Raw genomic sequence first — 20,093 nt, 5'->3', positions numbered from 1 at the left:
GCCAGCTGCTGATGTCTGGGAAAAAATTAATGGTTTGGGACATCTCAACATCCATGTACACTAGCTAAGACCCCTCCTTCTATTATTTTTTTACTTCATTTTTACAAGCTAAATTTGTGCTGGAAATTAGATTCCTTTTCTGTGATCTCAGCTGGTCAGGCATATCAGGAAAATACTAAGCTAAGGAGATTTTGCACCAGTGCCATGTTTCAGTTTTGTACAACACTTCAAACCAAATTTGTGCCTAAAGTACAAACAAATTATCTCATTTATCCTGACATTTATCAGCCTGATATTCAAAGCACAGCTTCAAAGACATGATTAGAGGAGATCAGCGCACTAGCCCTAAATATTTACTTCATTTCTATGCCTCAAATCTTTAATTTTGTTGTTAAAAAAGGCACAAGCCTGGCCTAGCACTGGATTAGATTAAAGAAAGCTGCAAGAAACCAGAAGTGACATGCCAAAACACACCAAAAGATTATTTGAGGGAACTGGAAGGCAAAAGCCAAGGTAAACATTTCCAAACACACAGTGAACTTCTGAAATGAGTGAATTTGGGAGGTTTGAAAAGTTAGTAATGAAGATGATAATTCAGATGCTTTGAGAAAACATGGACTTTCATCCCATTTTTGGTTGAGCAATGTGTTGCCTAATAATGAAATAAACAGGTACATGGTATTTTTAACACAAATCAATAGAGGGAGGGAAATAACAGTCGCTGTCTTTTGATAAGCCATTTGCACCTTAAGGCCCAGCAGACCTTTAATTTTGGGTACCTATTTTTATATGACCAACCTGAAGAGCTTTAGATCTACATTTCCTATGACCTGCATGTCCCCAGCATTTCTTTGGAGACAGGACCATGAAACAAACTGGAAAGGCAAAGTTTCAAGTCTGAAAGGCCAACATAGATGGCACCCCAATTTAGTAGCTCCTCCTGAGAGAACTGGTCATAACCTCTTCAGTTTTTGTCTGATACACAGAAAAAAAGCCTATCTTCTTTAGAGAAGTGTGATTGGGAGTAAGTAGTAATTGCGCTCTGAATTTAAGAAATCAACATTTCTGCAGAGGGTGAAAAATTTGCTTTTTCTTATGAAACATAATTAGAATTTCTAATTCTTATTCATTTTACTACAATGAACAAATGTCTTTCAGTATACAGACAATAAAAACACAATTTAAACCACAGACTTATGTGAAAAGTGATGCAATGCATCAGTACACATCCACAGGGCAGTTTCTGGCTGAACAGCGCGCATTAAAGCTTTGCTGAGAATGTCTCATTTCTGATAAATATTCAATCTTTATCTTTCCCAATAACTTTTATGCTTATGTTTTCAGCTGCCTCCCCGCCCCCCCCCCCCGCTGCCAAATTCTGATCCCAGCAGCACATTAATTCAGCAGAGGTTGCAATGCTGAGACCGGAGCTGGCCGTCAAGCAAAGTAGGATTTATGTCAGATACGGGTACCAGAATATGACTGAGCACAGTCTCATCAGAGCTGGCCTGAAATTACACCACCTGAACTTTCGGAGGAGTTATACGTAAATGCTGTCAATACTCTTACCAACATGGCAAGAAATGTATCATTATCAAGCTTGCTAATTTATACATATCCATACTGCATTCCAATTTTGGGCAAATTTAAACACTGGAAAGTACTTCTGTACTTTTGCTGCTTGGCATTTAGTGCCTTTTTGCGGTATTTTCTGTGAAATCTTGGCAAACGTCCAGATTCCAACAGGTGACTTGCAAATGTGTTAAACCCCCTTTGTATCAACTTACTTTTCTGTCATTAGGTTCAACGTTTTCACCTTCATAGTCACCCTTTAAAAAAAAAAAAAAAAAGAAAATCTGCATCATTGAGTGAGTCATCCCCAGAGCTGCTATGCATCTTGCATACCCATGTATCCCACTCACTTAATGCATCAAAACCAGAAAAAGCAATCTGTAAAATAATGCTGTATTTTAGGAGTTCATTTGTCATAGCACACTTTGTCTTCTGTCATCAGGCACATTAAGAAAGAGTAATAATATCTGTCACTGGAGAAAAAGGAATGAATAAGTGATAAAGGTGGCCTAAAAATGTCAAGGGAAAGGATGCGGTATTGCCACGGTATTTGGGGTTCAGCTCAGTCCACTTGCACGAGAAGAGACCAGCTGAGAGAGCTGATCCCTATCCAGACTCTCCAAACACTCAGGGCTGATTAGATTTGAGGTTTTAATTTGGAGCTATTTTTAAACACGATAAAGGAGTAAACTAAGACAATAAATAACTTGTATACAAGACTATCAGTAGCTGTCTAGAGACGTGAGGCAAGTACACGCAGAGAAGTTTATTTAACCTTTCTGGATTTCTAAGTGATATTGCTGTAGTTTAAGAGTGCTTGACATTTATGATAAACATCAGGCAGATAAAGAGGCTGTTCTGGTCTCAGTTACACCAAGATAAAACATTTGCAGTCCTGTATAAAACCAGCACGGGTGAGGGGAGCAGAAAACTAGGAAGACACACTTCATCTTCACATCCCACGCTGGAAAACCGGCACCAGGCTCGACGGCCCTTGTACGCTCACGCAGCCAGTACATTGTGAGCAGCGCGACTGCCATGTCCCCTTGACATCTGTCAAGCCTTTCTTTAAGGGTCTAGCTAAAAGCGTGTCTCTGTCGGTTCTAGTCGTACCTTGAACTTCTAAGTAAAAAATGTCATCAGCATCCAACTGCTGTGCACCTCTGGCAGGATGGGGATCCCCAGCTCGGGTACGAGTGCCACCAAAAATCCCTACTTCTCTCTAACCCTCTCAATGAACACTATAGTTGAGCACACTCTTGACATCTTACTGAACTGCAGATTTCATCAGTAAGAAGGTCTGCAGTCACATCCAGTCCCATAAAATATGTCACTTCAAATTCTTGCTTATGGTTTTTCCTCCAATGGCAACCAATCGCACGGACGCACAGCTACTGACGTCTCTGTACGAGCAAGGGGGATGCTGGGGGATGTGGATGAGGGAACTTGCCACTCGGTGCCCCAGGAATAAATATGTTTCCTAGCACTGATGCCAGGGACCTCGGGAGCAGAAGGTCAGAAAATAACAGAAGCATTTCATTTGCTAAGCCACCAAAACAACTCTTCTAATGTTACGTTCAAACATCACTTATGATCGCCACAGGTAGAACAGAGGTGGGGAATTCATTAAAAGCGAGCAGGATGATGGAAACAACCTGCAGAAGTTACTGCAGTCGTGATACAAGTGAGCAGGAAGTCAGGATCCAAACCACTCGTGTTTGGGATGATGCCATCAATACGTAACACATTAAGGATTTCTTGGTGTCAGATAGTAGACATGTAAAATATATTCCAAGATGACTTACATCATGCAAAGGATATGCAGCACTGTAAACTCCATTGGCAAGCAGACTGGTGATACCTTGAAAAATAAAGACATAATAGCTATTTACAATTTTGGGGTTAGACGGTCTCACTTTATCATCCTTCCTGGAGATTTCCCTCAAAATAACAGTCTTTTGGTCAGATAATGATTTTTCTGCCATCTCATTCCTTTCCATGTAGTTTCATTTTTAAACATATAGGTTATTAAACATGACTCATTTTATGAAATGGAAAACTGCAGAGAGCAAGAGGAAGTCATATATATTTGAGAATCAAGAATTAGAAGCCAATGACTTGAAATTAGTCATTAAAATAAATTACATTTTCTGAAAAGTCAGTTTGATTTAAGGGCAAGCCTGCAGATTTGAAAGTGTGTAGCAGAAGGCTCGATCACAAGAAGAATATGGCTGGAATTGATGGCATACGGGAACACACATACGCACACATCATTCGCACAAAGTTTTGAATTCAGATTTCAGATTGATTAGAGAAATTGTAGGGAAAGCCTTTGCGAAGACCTTGGCGTAATACTTACCATATTTACCACATTTTCGTCTTTTATTTAAAAGGGTAGTTTCCTTCTTTCTTCCCTCTCCTTTCCCTGTTTACACATCCGTTTATTAGTGACATGCATGAGGCTGAAAGCAATTAATGCTTCATCTATAAATGTATGCGGCACGAGGGACTTTGAGGAGCCCTGCCTTCCCAGGTATGGTATCACTCCTTAACTTGGGGCTAGAGTATGGGAGGCGAGGGTGGGTGGGGAGGAATTAACGTCTAAGTTTGGAGGAGCACAACGGTGAGGGGTTCTTCGACACTGCGGCTCGCTGCACCGTTCCCAAAGGTCACTTGGCTGGACCCGGACCTTTGAGGGCTGTAGCACATTACTTCTCTAATGTTCTTGCTGCAGCTGCTGGCGTTAATATAGCTACTTCCAATTATGGAGTATTATCCACATCTGAAGGTGTCGTGTTATCCGGGAGGATACATTTGGGGATTCAACGAACCAGTCTTGGGTGCTGAATCAGAGCTAAGTCAAGTACTTGTCTTTGTGCAAGGCTAAGCTGATTAATGCCCATAAAAAAAAATACCTGGCCACTGTCATTGTGGAGAATTTAAAAGAAAGGGCTTAGAAAAAGAAAAGAAAAATGATGTGCTACAGCGTGCTCCATATTGCCCATCAGTTCATTGCTAAGAAAAGAGTGCGGGACTGGATTTGAAGGAACAGCGACTATGAACCAGCAAACAGCTCGCTGTAGGTTCACTGAGACATTTTTGATTGTTCTTGAAATGAGAATTTTTCAAGTTCATTAACATTTTTGAGATACTAATCACCTGCTGGAGGAACTGCTCCAGGAGTGCTCAGTATCCTGCAGTATCATTAATTTTCAAAGTCCTAGTTAAGATTATACAGCACTATGAATTGTCTGCAAATGTTTCCACGCTTCTGGCAGAAACAACTAGTGAGCAGATAAATTATTGTTCTAGGGCTGGCTGTACGACCAACCGAAGGGCTGCATAGTACCCTTCTACATATCAGTATTTAACAACGAAGACCGATTCACATTTTCACAAATTTGCAAAATAAATAACAAAGACTGCAATGTTCACTGGGGAGCCGCCTTTTTCCTGCTGGGCAGAAATGTTGCAGCATTATCTGTGTTTGCTCAAATCTGTTTGCAACCTTTGCTGGGTTGTAACCCAGCATTCCAGCGCTGGGACACAAAGGACCCGATTGAGTTATGCTGAATATACCCATGGACAGGCTGGCCTAATGACATTTTTATTAGGTATACCGTGTGACCTTGCCGGTCTCAGGTAGAAGAACAATCCAGGAATCCTAACACTTTACTTTCCTTTAGCCTCTGCCTTATTCAACTAATCTCTAATGTGTTTCCCATTTCTGGACCAAAAAAAAAAAAAAAAAAAAAAAAGAAAGAAAAAAAAAATCAAGTGAGTAACCAACTCCAAGGCAAGAATTCAAACTGAGCTGTATGACCTTCCCCTTTCAAGAGTGCAAATACGTAATTTCCAATGAAAATGATCCAGCATCAGACTCGAAAAGGGTCCTGAAAGCCACAGATTAATTTGGATTTCCCATGCTACAGGGAAACACTACTTCTGTTAATACTGGCTGAACACCAAAATTTAGTGTATATAAGGACTCAACAATTGCACATTGTATGTTGTTACTTCAAGCGAAGAGTCAAAGCATGAAAATAATTTCTGGCATAATTATTCTTCTATTATTTGATGTATTTCTAAGCAGCTGATGGGTCAATATTGAACAGAACTACCTGTAATTCAAGTTCCCATTGTTTTATTTAACTGCTTGTAGGCAAATAAATGCTATAACAGATTCCAACAGTTATCAAAAATTTTCTCCCATGTCCATGCACTTTTCTCATACAAATTTGTTTCTGTTGTTTGTCTGTTAAGAAGCTTGGGTATGAGGGAATTCAGCCTTCCACCTTATATAATTTGGTTCACCGTTAACTATTTGTTAACTTTGGTCCCACAGTCAAGTACATATCTATATATCACGATACGTATAAAATAAGTATATAACAGCTGAACAGGAAAAGCTGCCAACAAATCTTTAAGGTGACCTGATTTGTAATTCGTGTTTACCTGTATTATAAATTCAGTTCTTAGAACACAAGCCCTAAGGCTGAAATCCTAAAACTACTGGCTGTGGCAGCACAAACTTCACACCCAGTGACTTGCAATAGCTGTTTTGAGGGCTAAGAGATGGGCCAGCTTTCAGTACATGCCTTAGTCCTTGGCCGTTCCACTGGGTTAATCCCAGTTCCACTTAGGACAGTGTTTTGGGCAGTCATCAGTTAAGACCATCTCACTCTGATCATTGAAAAGCCATCCCATGATAAAAATGCGAGGTTCGTACTTAAAAGGAATGGGCCAAGCCACAGACTTTCGCTGCAGTTATTGAAATTCATGGTAATACCCTCGTTCGCTTCAGTGAGTGTAAAACTGAACCGAAGCAGAGCACGTATTATCCACTGGTTTATATCACCATCCAGTCCTGCTGCACATGACGTAACTAACATCTGGAGGGGCTAGATGCTCACTTACCATTTAATTTAGAGTTGAATCTATAAATTCACATTTGAAAAAGTTCCAAACAGCTACGTTAATGAAATTAAATTTCCAAATAAAATAATTATATTCACATACATCAAATTAGAGAGCAGGGGGAAAACCTAAACTCCACAGCCAGTTACAACTTGCAATTCTTTTCAATACCTAAAAATGATATCGGTCTTAAAGCTAAATAAAATTCCTTACCCATGCTATATTTTGCTTTGGTACATGTCGTTCTTTTCAATATTTCATAGACCTGTAGAAGTAAAATAAAAGAAAGGAAAGGGTTACTTCAGATACTGCCAGTGAAAAGCACAATCTTTTTTGCATACAGCTCAAATATTGGCAAAACCAAGATGTCGATGAAGTCATCATTCTTTAATAAAAGTCATGGTATTCAGGAGAGCAGGGCTTAAAGATTTCCATGCTGAGTTATCTGTACAAGAGAGAAAACCTTAACTAAATACCCAGCTACCAAGATAATTGACTGGGGGGGAAACAGGGTTACATCTAACCACTCACAGAACAGAAACACTATTTTTGCTCGTATTAGACATTGATCGAAGACCAGAAGCCCTCTTCTACCCGGCCTAGGCAGCGTGCTGGGCCAGCTCTTCCCTCGCCTCCGACGGCACAAGCTGGCTTCGACCCAAGGACTTCAGAAGAGCTTCGGGCTCATAACGTGTACGCAGCACACAGCTGTTCATCAGAAACTGGACTAACACAGGCTGACCTTAAAAATTCTGAGCTTGCATGACCTCACTGGCAAACCAGACGTATTTATTTTACGATTTATTGCATTTGTTGTCTAATAACCTTTGCACATCTCAGCACGCCGCCCGGGCGGTCAAGCTTTCGCCCCGCGCCGCTCCTGCGCAGCGATGCTCTTGGGTAAGGCAAGCGGGAGGCTGGCAGGGAGCGGGCAGCAGAGGAAAACCACGGGCAAAGGCACCTGCTGCCCCTTGCCTGGTCTGTCTGGGGAGTCGTGGACCGGTTCCCTGGGGATGCTCGCTAATCCGTGTGCTCACGGCTGCTGCTTGCCCAATTCACGGAGGCAAGTGAGCGAGGACATAGGAGGCAAGCCCCGCAGCTCATCTGCCTGTTGTTGTCTTCTAACTCCAGTGAGTTAAAGGGTTGTCACGGGGAGATTTCCAGTTATATAATTTTTTTTTTTTTTTAAATAAGTAAAAGGTCTTTGGCTTAGTTTCTATTCATCAAAGATTCACAGGGAGTGACTAGATTCCTGTTCGTTTTGCAGTAGGCCGAAGGGTCAATATTTGCACTGTGGTTTAAAAATACATATAAGAGGCAGGAGAGAACTTTAAGAAACAAGAATACAAAGAGAAATGCATGCAGGATAAAATGATGCTGGGAAACATTCAATATGACTTTTATTACCGGGTGATTTACAGGGATTTCAAACAAAGCAACATACTATCAGCATTATTGTTATATGCCCAGTGTTCCCTGAGTGGTTTAAAAAACCCCCATCCCTCCTCTTCCTCCCAGCCTCTGCTATGAGCTCCTTTTGCTTCAGTCCATGGTTCAGTTAGTCTTGCTCACCCTCTTGTCCTATGGTGCCATTTTGTCTTGCTACCTTTCTCAGACAGCCTGTTGTCATGAATTTTAACCTTTTATTTGCTCCCTTAAGGTTCTTGTACTTACAAGTTTTTTTACTGTATAGCTAGACATATAAAATAAAGTCTACAAACAAAAGCTATGCTTTTTTCCAATCTCAAGTGAAATGGGGTATCGCAAATAAACCAATTCGATGTTTGTCTTTTCCTTTTCCATTTCTGCGCTGCTGCGCCTGCCTTCCCTGGTCAAACTCACCTAGCCCTGATAACCTGCGCTCACATCAAATCAGTGCACTTCAGGCTACAGGGGAACTACATCGTGGGGTCCACACACTGGAATTTCAAAGCAGTAAAAGGAAGTTAGATATCTTACACCCCTTATCACCGTAGCAATAAAAGGCAGCTATAATTGCAATACAAGCTCTTTTTAAAACCACTTAGCATCCAAAAAGGCTAATGTTAAATATAAGATAAAAGCACGCTCGCAGTCACATTCCAAAGCACCGATTAGCAGCAGTGGAATGGGGCAAAGAGTCCACATTATACTTTGAAAAGTGTTGCAGCAAGTGCTGCTTGGCATGGTCCCTTCCAACTGCCCTGGATGTGATACGAGCTGTCCTTTCAATTCCCCCCCTATAAAGGAGGCTATGCCTTCTCCCCCACTCTATTTTATGTTCTGTAAGTCACAAGAAAGCACTCAACATGTAGTTTGTGATCCCATATTCCTTTATTAGGCTTTACTTCTGCAAGGGAACCACAGAAGTTTAACTATGAGAGGAAAAGTCCCACACTAGCACTGAAGGAGGAGAGAGACCTTCCAACACAAAGGTGGGAATGTCTCAGCCCAGTTCCAGTGCTACATGGATGTACATCGCACTCACTGGCGTAACAGGGGTGAACAGATGCATATACAACCAGAACAAGATGCAATTTTCTGTCCTTGTTGCATTTGCTTCACGTAAACTTTAATGTTAAATACAAATTATAAATAATGTTAAATAAAAATCGTAAACCTCAACAGTTGTAGCACCATTCTAGAGAACTGCCCTCAAAACCTATAAATAATTTTCACTGTAAATATCTGGCTGTTTCATTAGAATTCGTCCTGGGAGACTTCCCAGCATTTTACAAAAAAGAGCAATGTATCGTTACAAAAAGGTAAATGAGTCACAGGGGTTGCAGGTAGCTGGTGGCAGAACCAGCGGTAGAATCTAAATCTATTCTTTTCTGGTGATATGTCTACTAAGAAACTATGTCCCAGATTAACTGTGAACTAGAAAGATCCAAATTATTTTCCAAAAGGCAGCAGCCTGTTAGCATCAAACACTATTCAGCACATAAGCTAAAGCTGGAAATGCTTTATTTATAATTTCAATAACTGATGTCACAGGTGATGCCTGCCATTCGGTTAAGAAAGGCAAACTTGCAACAGGCTTTGTACTAAAGCTGGTAAAGGGGCTATTAACACCATGACTAAGGCAATATCCACCATAAATTATTTATGTACAGTACTTACTATAGTGCTTCTCGTTTTGCTGTCAAAGAAGGAATCTCTGTCAGACAAATCAAATCTGTTAAAAGATTAGAAGGAAGCCCATTAGGTTAAAAAAAAAAGCCAGTAATTTCCTGCTCTTGTTGACCCCTTCAATATTTTCATTTCTCCTGGGGATCTCTCATAGCTAACATTAAAGAATCGCTTGTAGAAACCTCATTAAAAAGAAAGTCCATCCCAACTCTCATATTTTAAAGAGGCCGCTTATACGATTCACTAGGTTTATATATTTATAGGTTTTTTCTGCACAAAAGAGACTGTTGATGTTCATTTAAGTTGAATTCCTGACCACTGCTGGCCTTGAATTTCTCCTAACGATCTTTACATTTTGTCTGCACCTTAAACCCTGTGAGGCCATTCCTGCCTCCCTTATTCAGCAAAGACACAGGTGGTCTCACTGAAAAAAGCCACCACTGCAAACAGCGTAAGGCACATCCACGCCTAAGCTAAGGAGCATCTTTTGGGCTTTCTCTGAGCCACCAGGCTCCTTCACTGTAGGAACATCCTCCATGTGATAAATATATAAATACACTTCTTGCAAGTCCAAGAACACGTCGAATGTCACATACGTTGACATACACAACTCCATCAGCGTTCTGCATCCCTTTATTAAAAACTAAAACCCCGGTATGTACAGTGAAGAAATCCTGCCCTGGGACTGATATTTGTTCCAGCTGGCACATACATAAACACAGCCTTCAAAGCTTCTCCCCTGGGATGCTGGCCAAGGAAGAGCAGCAGCAAAGCAATCCAGGGCAGTCGAAACTTTGGCTGGGCCCCACCTTATGATTTTTTCCTACACCCACGTTTACAGCTATTCTTACCGATCTGATATTGATGGCAAAGCTACCACTGACTTCATAGCATTTCCAAAGACAAGGCCTGGTTGGCAGTACATGTGTGAACTGCCCATACCAGATGACTGAAATTATTCTCAAATTTATCAACCCACATCTCTGGCTACAAATTTTACTGAGCATTTTATTTTATGTGGAAAAGAGATTATTGTTAACCACATTATAAATCGTGTTTGGCAGCCTAACAGTTGATGTGTATAGCTATATAGATATGTATTATATGCCACAACAACAGCTAAAACACACAGAGATTTAGCAGAGGGGCTCTGCAAAGCCTCATTCCTCAACAGTGAGGAAAAAAAAAAAGTAAATTTACTGCAAAATAGAAATATTCTTTACAGTAATCCCTAACAAAATGTTGGCGTTCATTTTCCCTTTCACCTTCTGGTGCCTTAGCTGCTATCAGAAAGGCTGGAACCTGTTGACATGGACGTTTACACCAAGCTTTCACTTACAAGTGCTGCTTCTCTCTGGAGAAGGGGTAGGAGAGGCGCTTCGCCGTCTGAGGTTTGTGTTCTGCTACTTTTGGCTGGATGGGCTCTGTTATTTTTTGAATTACAGAATTAATCTTTTTCAGAAGACCATGGGTCTGATTGATCTGATACATCTGAGTGGGCAAAGAGAAAAACAGTAAAACTTTATTGCTTTTTCATTATCCATAAGTGAAAGTGAACTGTAAGGAATAAACCATCAATTAAATAAATACGTCACAATAAACTATCAAGGAATATAGCTTACCTTCTTGAAAACGTTCAGAAATACATAGATGGATGGGAAAGTCAAACCAAGGCAAGCAGAGGAAGCCTATTGCTTTTCCTCTGAGCCAAAACATGGCCCCTGTTTGATTCCAAATAATCAGACCGGGGTGTTCAACAGAGAGATACTCGGCACTGGCTCCTCAGACACCGGCTCCTCTGGCATTTACTATTTTTTTTGTGCAATGGGACAAAGAAATGAAGGAGCAATGGAGCCCCTGTGCAAAACAACAGAAGTGGTCTCCTCTCCCAGGGGGCTTTCCTGGGAATATTGTGCAGGTTTCAGGAGTTTCCCCTCTTGCATATAAAGGAACCAAAATATCTTGAATTGTCTGTTGCAGTTCTGTTAGCGCTAAATGCAGGAATTGTGTTAGCAGGTCACAAAAGAGGATTACAGGCTTCCCTCTCTGAGCCACAAAAACTATGTGCAGATCCAGGGCAGAGCTCCCACCACAGGAAGATGCTTGGCTGGAAATAAGGTTTTCGGGGTCTGAGGATGTTCTCAGGCACACCGCCTCTCCCGGGCAATACCTGCAGGCTTACGTGGCCTCTTTCGCACAAAAAAACCCCTGCAAAATGCCCAGCCTAGCTTTTCTTTTGTGGCAAAGCAGCTTTAACCACAGGATCACAACAGACTTTTTTAATCTAATTGTGCTTCTGATTAAAATTGGTGGTAAGTGAGGCAATAATGGGGATTAATATGAAATCCAAACCAAAAGTGTGGTTTTAGTGTTGTAATAAATGACGCTGGGCTTTGAGACTGTCTCTTGCTCCATTATAGACTTCCCTCTGCAGTCTGGGACATGCACTTAGTATGTGTTTAAAAATTAATCCATCTCTAAGCTATGCTCACTGAACAGGTAGCTATCTATCACAGATGATTTAGAATTGATGAAAATATACTGTCATTTCTTTAATGATATTTCAAATATTCTGAAAGGTAATTTATTTTGTGGTAGAGTAGTCCCAACTCCTGCAAATATGACTAACAATGTATATGAAGAGTCACTAAATTCAGCGAGACTACTGCACACAAATTGTTAGTCTTGCGTTCACTTTTAGCAGTCTAGCGTTTGGAGTGAGAAAAAACCCTCCAAAATGCACAGATAAATTTCATCATCAATTGCAACTTCTTTTAAAACATGCTGAGAGGATGAGGCATTGTATGAAATCACTCACATCATGTACGGAGAGCGGTAGCGGCCAGGAATTCTTAATTTCCATCCCTCCTTCCAGTTATTCTTTCTGCTGTCCCAAGCAAGCAAGTTTGTGACTCTAATCTTCTGTACAGATTAGTTAACTATTTTAAAAATGCTTGCGGGAAGAAAAGTCTACATTTGTAAGGTGCTCTGAGATGAGCATATGTTTAAACTATGCCTTCCAGAGGAAGAAAAGAAAATCAGGACTCACCTTTTTTGTGGGCATCTTGAGCTTAAGAAATTCTGCCTCTCGACACAATACATTCCACGGTGCATGTATTTTTACAAATCCAATCCCATGGATTTTAGTCTTAAAAAAAAGCAAGAAAAGACGTTACTGATAAGAGGAAATAAAATATTTTTCCCCTTGTGTTTCATACATATTTAAGGAACAGTCTATTACCGCCAACACGATAAATCTCATTTGTTTGAGACAGCTAGTTTCTAACAACAGGACAATCACTGAACACCTCTCTGTGCTGAGCTGCTATAAAACGTGACTCAAAAATGCTATTGTCTTCCAGAATAATTACCACAAGGTTAAACAGATAAAAATTGTTTGGGAGATAAAAGCTAATGACTATGGACACAAATACAGACTAAGCCAGTGAAATTTGAAGCATAGGCATCCAGCCAAATGGTATGATTTCTTGAGTGCGTTGTAATTAATGGAGCTCAGCGAGTCCCTGCTACCTCCTAAGAGCTGCTCAGTATCTCAAAGGACCAGAACTTCAGTGAGAAAGAAGCAGCCTTAGATACAGATGTGAATATCTACATTAAAACACTATGAATTTTAATTAGGAAAACTGGTAGGAAGAATTCAACAAAATAAAAGAAAAAAAAAAGATAAATGTTAATATTAGCAGTATGCTTGGATCCCACTAGTTCTCTTGAGTTCTGTTCTAGATGGCTGGACATGGGGGTTTGCTTCTGGCACTCCCACGTACACCCGTGTTTACTCCCACAGGAGTAATCATTTCAAAGCCACTGGACAAATGATATCAAACTAGCACGCATCCAGCAAACAGAAGAGAAAGAAACTTTAATGAATCTTTCTAATATTGCTGCTCTACAAACGCAGGCAGTTGTTATAATAACTAGCTTTCACGCAGCTATATTCTGCACTGGCTTTCTAGAAATCAGTAACTCAGAGGACATAAATAACTGCCAGCCCTCCCGTAAGGCATGGCTTCCAAACCACCTTCGAATTTACTCCACTGAAGAGAGTTTAAGTGACTTAGTAAACATTATCTGTTTAAGAAACCTTTGCTCTTTTTTGCAATTAGTCAGGCCTCCAACGCAACTTTGTGGCATGCTTTTCAAGCCCAAATGATTGCAGGTTTTTCCCCCTACACTGATGTGCTGGATACGGACACCGGTGTAAATCCCTGCAGCTTGCTTTCATCTCCATACATTCCTGATCTGGTTTGGTATCTTGTACTGAAAGAACAGGGTTCTCTCTCTTTTACGGTGTCCTGGCTTGAACCCTGAGCCCTTCTGCATCATTTGAAATCGTATTACATGTCATAGGTGGGGACCTCCCACCTTGCAAAGGATTTAAATATCTATGACTTGGCACAGGCAGGTTTCCAGTTTACTACAACAACTTGGAAGTTGGATGGAAAGCAAATCTTATTTTCACCTGGGGGACAGAGAAGTGAAAGGGCTTTTTCCATTACAGCATGCAAAATATATACTTTTAAAAAATATATATATATACACATCCCCCCATTATATACATGCCTGTGACTTGTGAATAATAGATGGCAGATTTATTTTTTTAACACTCTGATCACAGGTCTAGATGTTTAATCTCAACTTCTAGATCCTGTAAATAAAACCAGCATAAATGTTTACCCTCTCTCACAGGAATTTCAGGCATATTGGTCGGATCAGTTAATTGTAATAGCTTTCTTTGAAATTAATACGGCTGTGGCTATTTCTACTAATCACGCACTGGCAATACTTCACACACATCATTTTTTATATAGTCTAATGGTCTTTTAATAGAATATACTGTTTTCAGGGTACAGGTGAAAGGCGTTACAAGCTGTACTGTTCATATCTAAGAATGGAAAGAGCAAACTGTAATACAGACCCACGTGCCTGAGCTAGAGCATGTACCAGAACCTCCTGAACAAATTTAATTCTCTTGAAGTCTATATTGAGGTATAAAAATGTCACTGTATCAGGTATTTTTCATCAGAACTGGAATTACCAGTGGATCCAAACCACAGCATACTGTAAACCCACCAAACCAGGATTAGCATTCAGAGCAATTTAAGCCTCGCTTCTAGATACGGCAACACATCAACACGCCATATTGCAATAGTGGATGTGCATGAGTTCTGGGCAAGAAAAGTAAGAAACTTCACCTCACTGAGGCATTAACAACACCACAGCCCATTCCTGTGAAGCAAATTAAAATGGCGGGCAATGATGGCACTGCCAGAACTGAAATCGAATTCTGGAAGAGTTGAGTTTGTGTAACCTTGACCAGAGCCAGGTTCACAGGAACAGCTCAGCATCTCCCAGGATTCGACCACCAGTTATCCTCTTTATCTTTAACCCTTTGAAATGGCTCCTTACATCCTCGTCGCGTTCCAGTTCCAGACCAGCCTCCACAAGGTTCCCTTCATACTCCTCCCTGCGAAACCTCTTGTCGTCTTCATGGTAATCCACGTGAGGTTCACTTTCCCCCATTTCCAGCTGCACTCCCTTCCCGGGAAGCGGCTGGTCCTGCTTGGTGCTTCGGGCACTTGAATCATTATGATGAACTCTCCTGGTGAGCGTCCTCCCTGCTGAGGACTTCTTGTAATGATAAACTAGGATGTAGTCTACTTTTCTCTTGCCATCTCTGAAGTAGAGTCCATATTTGCAGTCAGCATCTGGATTTTTGGATAGGGAGTTTAATAACTGGAAGCAGGGAATGGGGGTGTGGAGAGAAGGAGAGAGGAGAAGAATAGTGAGTACACATGCCAACACGGACACCAGACAGACCGTATCCTTGTATCAAGGACACCTTCTTGCCTGGAGCACACAATGACCCATCTTCAAACAGCATGCACGCGGGACGACCCCCCCATGCTACTTACTCAAAACAATTTTGCAAGTTAACACCTGCAATTTTACTGATAGACAGCTGGGATTTTATTGGCCAGAAATAAATAGCTAAAATGACTGGGATTTAACCTAATTACCAGCACACTAGCTCATAAGTCAGCTACTTGGTGGATTTGGTTTTCTCCTTTGGGGGTTAATCACCACTAAGATCATCTGTCCTTTTCCACCCGACATCTGCGTTTCAATTCTGACAAATAGATTAATATCATGTGCAAACATTTCTCACTTCTCTTATCTATCGTTGCAAGTTTGTATCATCTGAGAAAGAGATCATCTTAGATACAGACTGAAGGGAGCCAGCTGGTCCATGAAGCGCGGCCAAAAATGCAGATGGACTGTAGCCAGGGAAGCGGGTTCACTGCTTACTAAGTTCATAACTTTTTTTCCTCACTTACAAAACCTGTGTCACTTTGCAATCCGATGGTGGCAAAGGCTTTATTCCTGTCTTGAATTAACGCTAAGTGTTGCAAGATGCAAGAAATATAAGACTTAAAACACAATTGCATTTCCAAGCATTTATCTGAAAACTGCACAGGGCAACTGGAGAAACATAAAAAAGTACTAACAACTATTCATTTCTATTCATTTCTACTTTCAATAGCACTTCTCATGCATAATTCACAACTCTACCCTTGGAGATGCACAGATGATTTAAAAAAAAAAAAAAAAAAGAAGAAGAAAATTCACTAGTAACTTGCATTTGTTTTTACAAAAAATACTCATCACAGGAATGGCTTTTCAGGGACCAGAGACATTTTCTGGCTTTAATTTCACAGAACGTTAAGCCTCCATGGAGGCTGTAGGACTTCTGCTCCAAACGATAGCCATCGGCCATCATATCGGTCAAAAGCCATTTGGGATGTGTACACCTTCTGCTTATTTCATACCTAAAACTGTGAAAGTAAGTTATTTGGAAAGAGTTGTTTCTAAGACAGTCCAATTTTTAAACCCCAGATGAAAAGAGCAACCCCTGAGCTTACCGTACAGTATATCACAGCCAATATAGCCCAAACTTCATCGAAACCCACCCAACGTTACACACATTTGCATACTTCTCTGAACATCACTTTGGGGAGGGCAGGTCCCAGCTACCATAACGATAAATCAATGCCTTTAAGGCACAGTCTGTTCTTCTCTTTCTGCCTCGGGGAGATTTGTACTCAGACAACAAATTCAAGCAGCAAACCCCATCTCCCTGGGTTTGGAGGGAGGAGGAAGAGCACTGAAGAAGTAATTAGACAAGTGTAATCTGATGAGCGCGTAGCAATAACACACAGCAAGGAGGACTGGCAGACAGCAAGAAGCCCGAGGTGCCAGGCAGTACACGGAGCAGCCGCCTGCCGAGGTGCTGATGCCTGAACATTTATTGCTTTCCAAAGCCTGACTTGACCATGTCTGCCCAGTTTGGCTGCAGGTCTCCATCTCCTCAGTCCCTCGGAGCTTTGCTCCATGCCTGCCTTTGCTATCTGTTTCTCTCTCCTTTTCTTTCAGGATCCCATCTCTCTTTTCCATTTAACCTAAACCCTTTGCTCCAAATGCATAAAGATATAATAAAATAATATAGCAATTGCTGCCACCATGGAGTTCACTCTTGGTCCTGTTCCCTCTTTCCCCTGCTCCACGTCTGTTTTATTTAGCCATGACAATAACACGTTCTTCAGGGCACAGGCTTCTCATGTTTGTGCCCCATCATAACTACAATATAGAAGACCATTAATAACTATTACTTTCTGATTGCTTCACATTTAATGGCGTGCACCTGTGAATGCAGAACATTTTTTTAAAAGTAAACTGATGGTCTGCCTGTGGCAGGCAACTCAGTTACGCAAATTTCTATAGAAACAAAATACTAAGAAATAGGAACTAACTGGATTTTCAGGATATAATGCCTCTTCAAAGTAAATAGTTGTTGTAAACAAGATACAGGAATACTGGGATTTCTTTTAAGATAACTAATTGCATTTCATTTTTAAAGATGTGTTGATCTTATTAATTAATTAAATATCTACTTCTGAAAAACTGGGCTGAACGAACAGATGTTCAGCTAAGTGCAGGGAGATAAAATAGGCAAAAGAATCAGACCCCAACCACTTCCTACCCTTGTTGGACTGCCTTTACGAGGGACAGCAATTAGCTGGTCTGTTCCAGAGACTAATAAAAAAAGGAAACGGGCAGGACTGAAGACGGCTCTTGAAAATGACAGCAGTGAGTGTGCCAGATGTTTCTAACTGCTTGGGGAGCTCAGGAGGGATCAGTACATCCTGACCACAGCTCCTCTTCTCCTGGAGCATGCCTTGGGTGGAGAAAAGTGGCACTGAATATCCCTAGTGTCTCTGTTTCTTTGAGCCACTGCCACCGGGAAGGGGACAGGTCACACTGCAGGAACTAAATAAGAGCTTCTTCACTTTTTTTTGAACTTTCCTGTTGAAAAGCTGACCCTTGTGGGAACTCACTGATAATTTAGGAGAAGGTGCTGCACTGGGGATACTAAAGCCTCAATAAATTTATGAATATACGAGAATAGCTATATCCCACTGCAAGAGGGATGAAGTGGAAAAACTCAAAGAAGCCTGTTGGTCCTGTTTTAAAGAAAGAAATGGTTATCTTTTAAGGACGTGATATTAATGCTGAAAGGTGCTCATAGGCCACATCCTTTCTCACAGCGCTGCCACCTGGAAATAGAGAGGGAGTTGGGTTGACTTAGACCATGTAAGACTCATGTCCCTTCAGTTGTAAATGAGACACAGAAAAGACATTTCAGTTTTACCACAGCAGGAGGGATGTTTACACTCTAACGGAATTATTCCTCCACACTCAATCCTAATTAAGCAAAAGCATGACGAATCGAGTATTGCTTTACATCTTTCCCCAGTGAGATCTGTTATATAGCACACTCCACCTCAATTCCTTCACCTGAATAAACTCCTTTTTATGCGTTTATGACATAACCAACTCCTAATCCTGTTGGGTATTCACGTTACTAACTTTCTTTAAAATCGGCGTTAAAGAATTTAACCAAGGTGCAACTAACGATGCTGGAAATCTAACCTCTATTGTGTGCTACGGACTAAAAGTTCAATGTTACCTATGTTAACAACAGCTTTTACATGACATTTTAGACTTTTTTTTCTGTTCTACTCTATGTGCGCAAAGAGATTTAAAGGTTGCCACAGCCTTATTGCCAGATCACTTACTCTGAGAATAGCCAACCCCTTTTTAGGCTACAGGTTAAACAAGGATCCCTTGCTTCCCTTCTTCACATCAAAGAACAAAACCCACTAAATTAGCATGTACTGTGGCTGGTGGCAATCCTTCTCAGCACTTCTGAAAAAAGGGAGGGAGAGGATTTCAGAGCATCCTGGGAATGGAAAGAATGAGAAATAAGCTAAGGGGTAAAGCGCAGTATGCCAGTTATGACACATCTGGCAAGTCCTTTACTCACTGTACTCTCATGCTGGTCATATCCTATATCCTCAATAGCTCGGATGTTGATAATGTGGATCCCCTTCTCCTCAGCAGATAGACAGGAGTATTTCTTGTTCACCCTCATTCCTGTCTCCTCTGGAGCCTCGTTGAGATCTTCTGGCAGAAAATCCACTCCATGAAACTCACTGCCTGTGTCTGAAAAGAAAAGGAACAGTTTCATCAAGACACTTTAATCCCAACACTTGCTCCTCCCAGAGCCACCCAAAAGCTGAAACGTATCCTGTTCCTGCCTTCTTCTGTCAATAAGCCCTTCTGCAGGGCTCCCACCCCTTCTCCGTGCCTCCCTTCTCAGCTTTCCCGCAGCCCTCTTCAGCCCTACCTAGGTCTCCTCCTCCTCCAAAGCAGTGCTCTGTCACCTTCTTTTCTGCACTGCTGGCTCAGGATGTGTTTACTGTGTGGTCTCATAGAAGGATTATATTTCTTGGGAAGAGAAGGAAAAAAGGGGAAAAAAAGAAAAATAGTCTGAGGCTTAGCTGGTGATGATAGGTGGCATGGTGTTTTCCCCTTTTCAGTAGGCATTTTCTCCTTCAACAAGCACTTGTTCGTGCTGAAAAACTAAGTAGTGGATTTCCCCTCAAGTACCTATGTACTGCATCTGATTTACTGAACCATTCTTATTTAAGTAGTCTCAAAAATCTGAGGGTTTGTCCCTCTTAACCTGCCAAACACCCGTACTGTTTCCACTTACTGTTTAAGTATAGAGATGGGCTAAAGGATTTAATGTAAAAATTTCACTACAAACTGAGCAACCAGATAATTGGTAAAATGCAAACTAGTGTTTGCACATGTGCATTTATGCAAGCAACAGAAGGCAAAGTTTTCCAAGATTTTATTCATTTTGACATTGAAGTAAAATACTACACCATTATGCCCCTTTTTTAAACCACACAGGAACAGGATTTGCTTGTTGAAAGAGTGAAGATAAAGCAAGAATTTTAGAATTTAGCCTTGAATGGATACTAAACTAACTCTCCCCCAAAAAACAAACAACAAAAACATGCAGAGGAGCATGCTCTAATAGCAGCTATATTACAACAGTCTGTTGC

At 41.0% G+C, this 20,093-nt stretch overlaps 1 protein-coding gene across 3 annotated transcripts in view; it reads right to left on the bottom strand.

Moving 5' to 3' along the window:
* Nucleotides 1–20,093, bottom strand: part of ANO1 (anoctamin 1) — an 82,418-nt gene that overhangs the window by 28,515 nt on the left and 33,810 nt on the right. For 2 of the 3 annotated variants that reach the window (XM_052811413.1, XM_052811412.1), the window contains exons 2-10: nucleotides 19,004–19,182; nucleotides 15,028–15,354; nucleotides 12,650–12,748; nucleotides 10,940–11,091; nucleotides 9,592–9,646; nucleotides 6,703–6,754; nucleotides 3,932–3,997; nucleotides 3,378–3,433; nucleotides 1,788–1,829 (exon numbers count right to left, since the gene is read on the bottom strand). In XM_052811413.1, coding sequence (XP_052667373.1) covers nucleotides 1,788–1,829; nucleotides 3,378–3,433; nucleotides 3,932–3,997; nucleotides 6,703–6,754; nucleotides 9,592–9,646; nucleotides 10,940–11,091; nucleotides 12,650–12,748; nucleotides 15,028–15,354; nucleotides 19,004–19,182 — 1,028 coding nt within the window. The remainder of the gene's footprint in view (nucleotides 1–1,787; nucleotides 1,830–3,377; nucleotides 3,434–3,931; nucleotides 3,998–6,702; nucleotides 6,755–9,591; nucleotides 9,647–10,939; nucleotides 11,092–12,649; nucleotides 12,749–15,027; nucleotides 15,355–19,003; nucleotides 19,183–20,093) is intronic. The other variant, XM_052811414.1, reaches the window with a different exon arrangement.

The sequence above is a fragment of the Harpia harpyja genome, chromosome 16 (genome assembly GCF_026419915.1).
Source record: "Harpia harpyja isolate bHarHar1 chromosome 16, bHarHar1 primary haplotype, whole genome shotgun sequence".
In the NCBI taxonomy this organism is placed as follows: domain Eukaryota; kingdom Metazoa; phylum Chordata; class Aves; order Accipitriformes; family Accipitridae; genus Harpia; species Harpia harpyja.
Note: the sequence above shows the minus strand (reverse complement) of the source record. Positions and strands in the feature narration are given on the sequence as shown.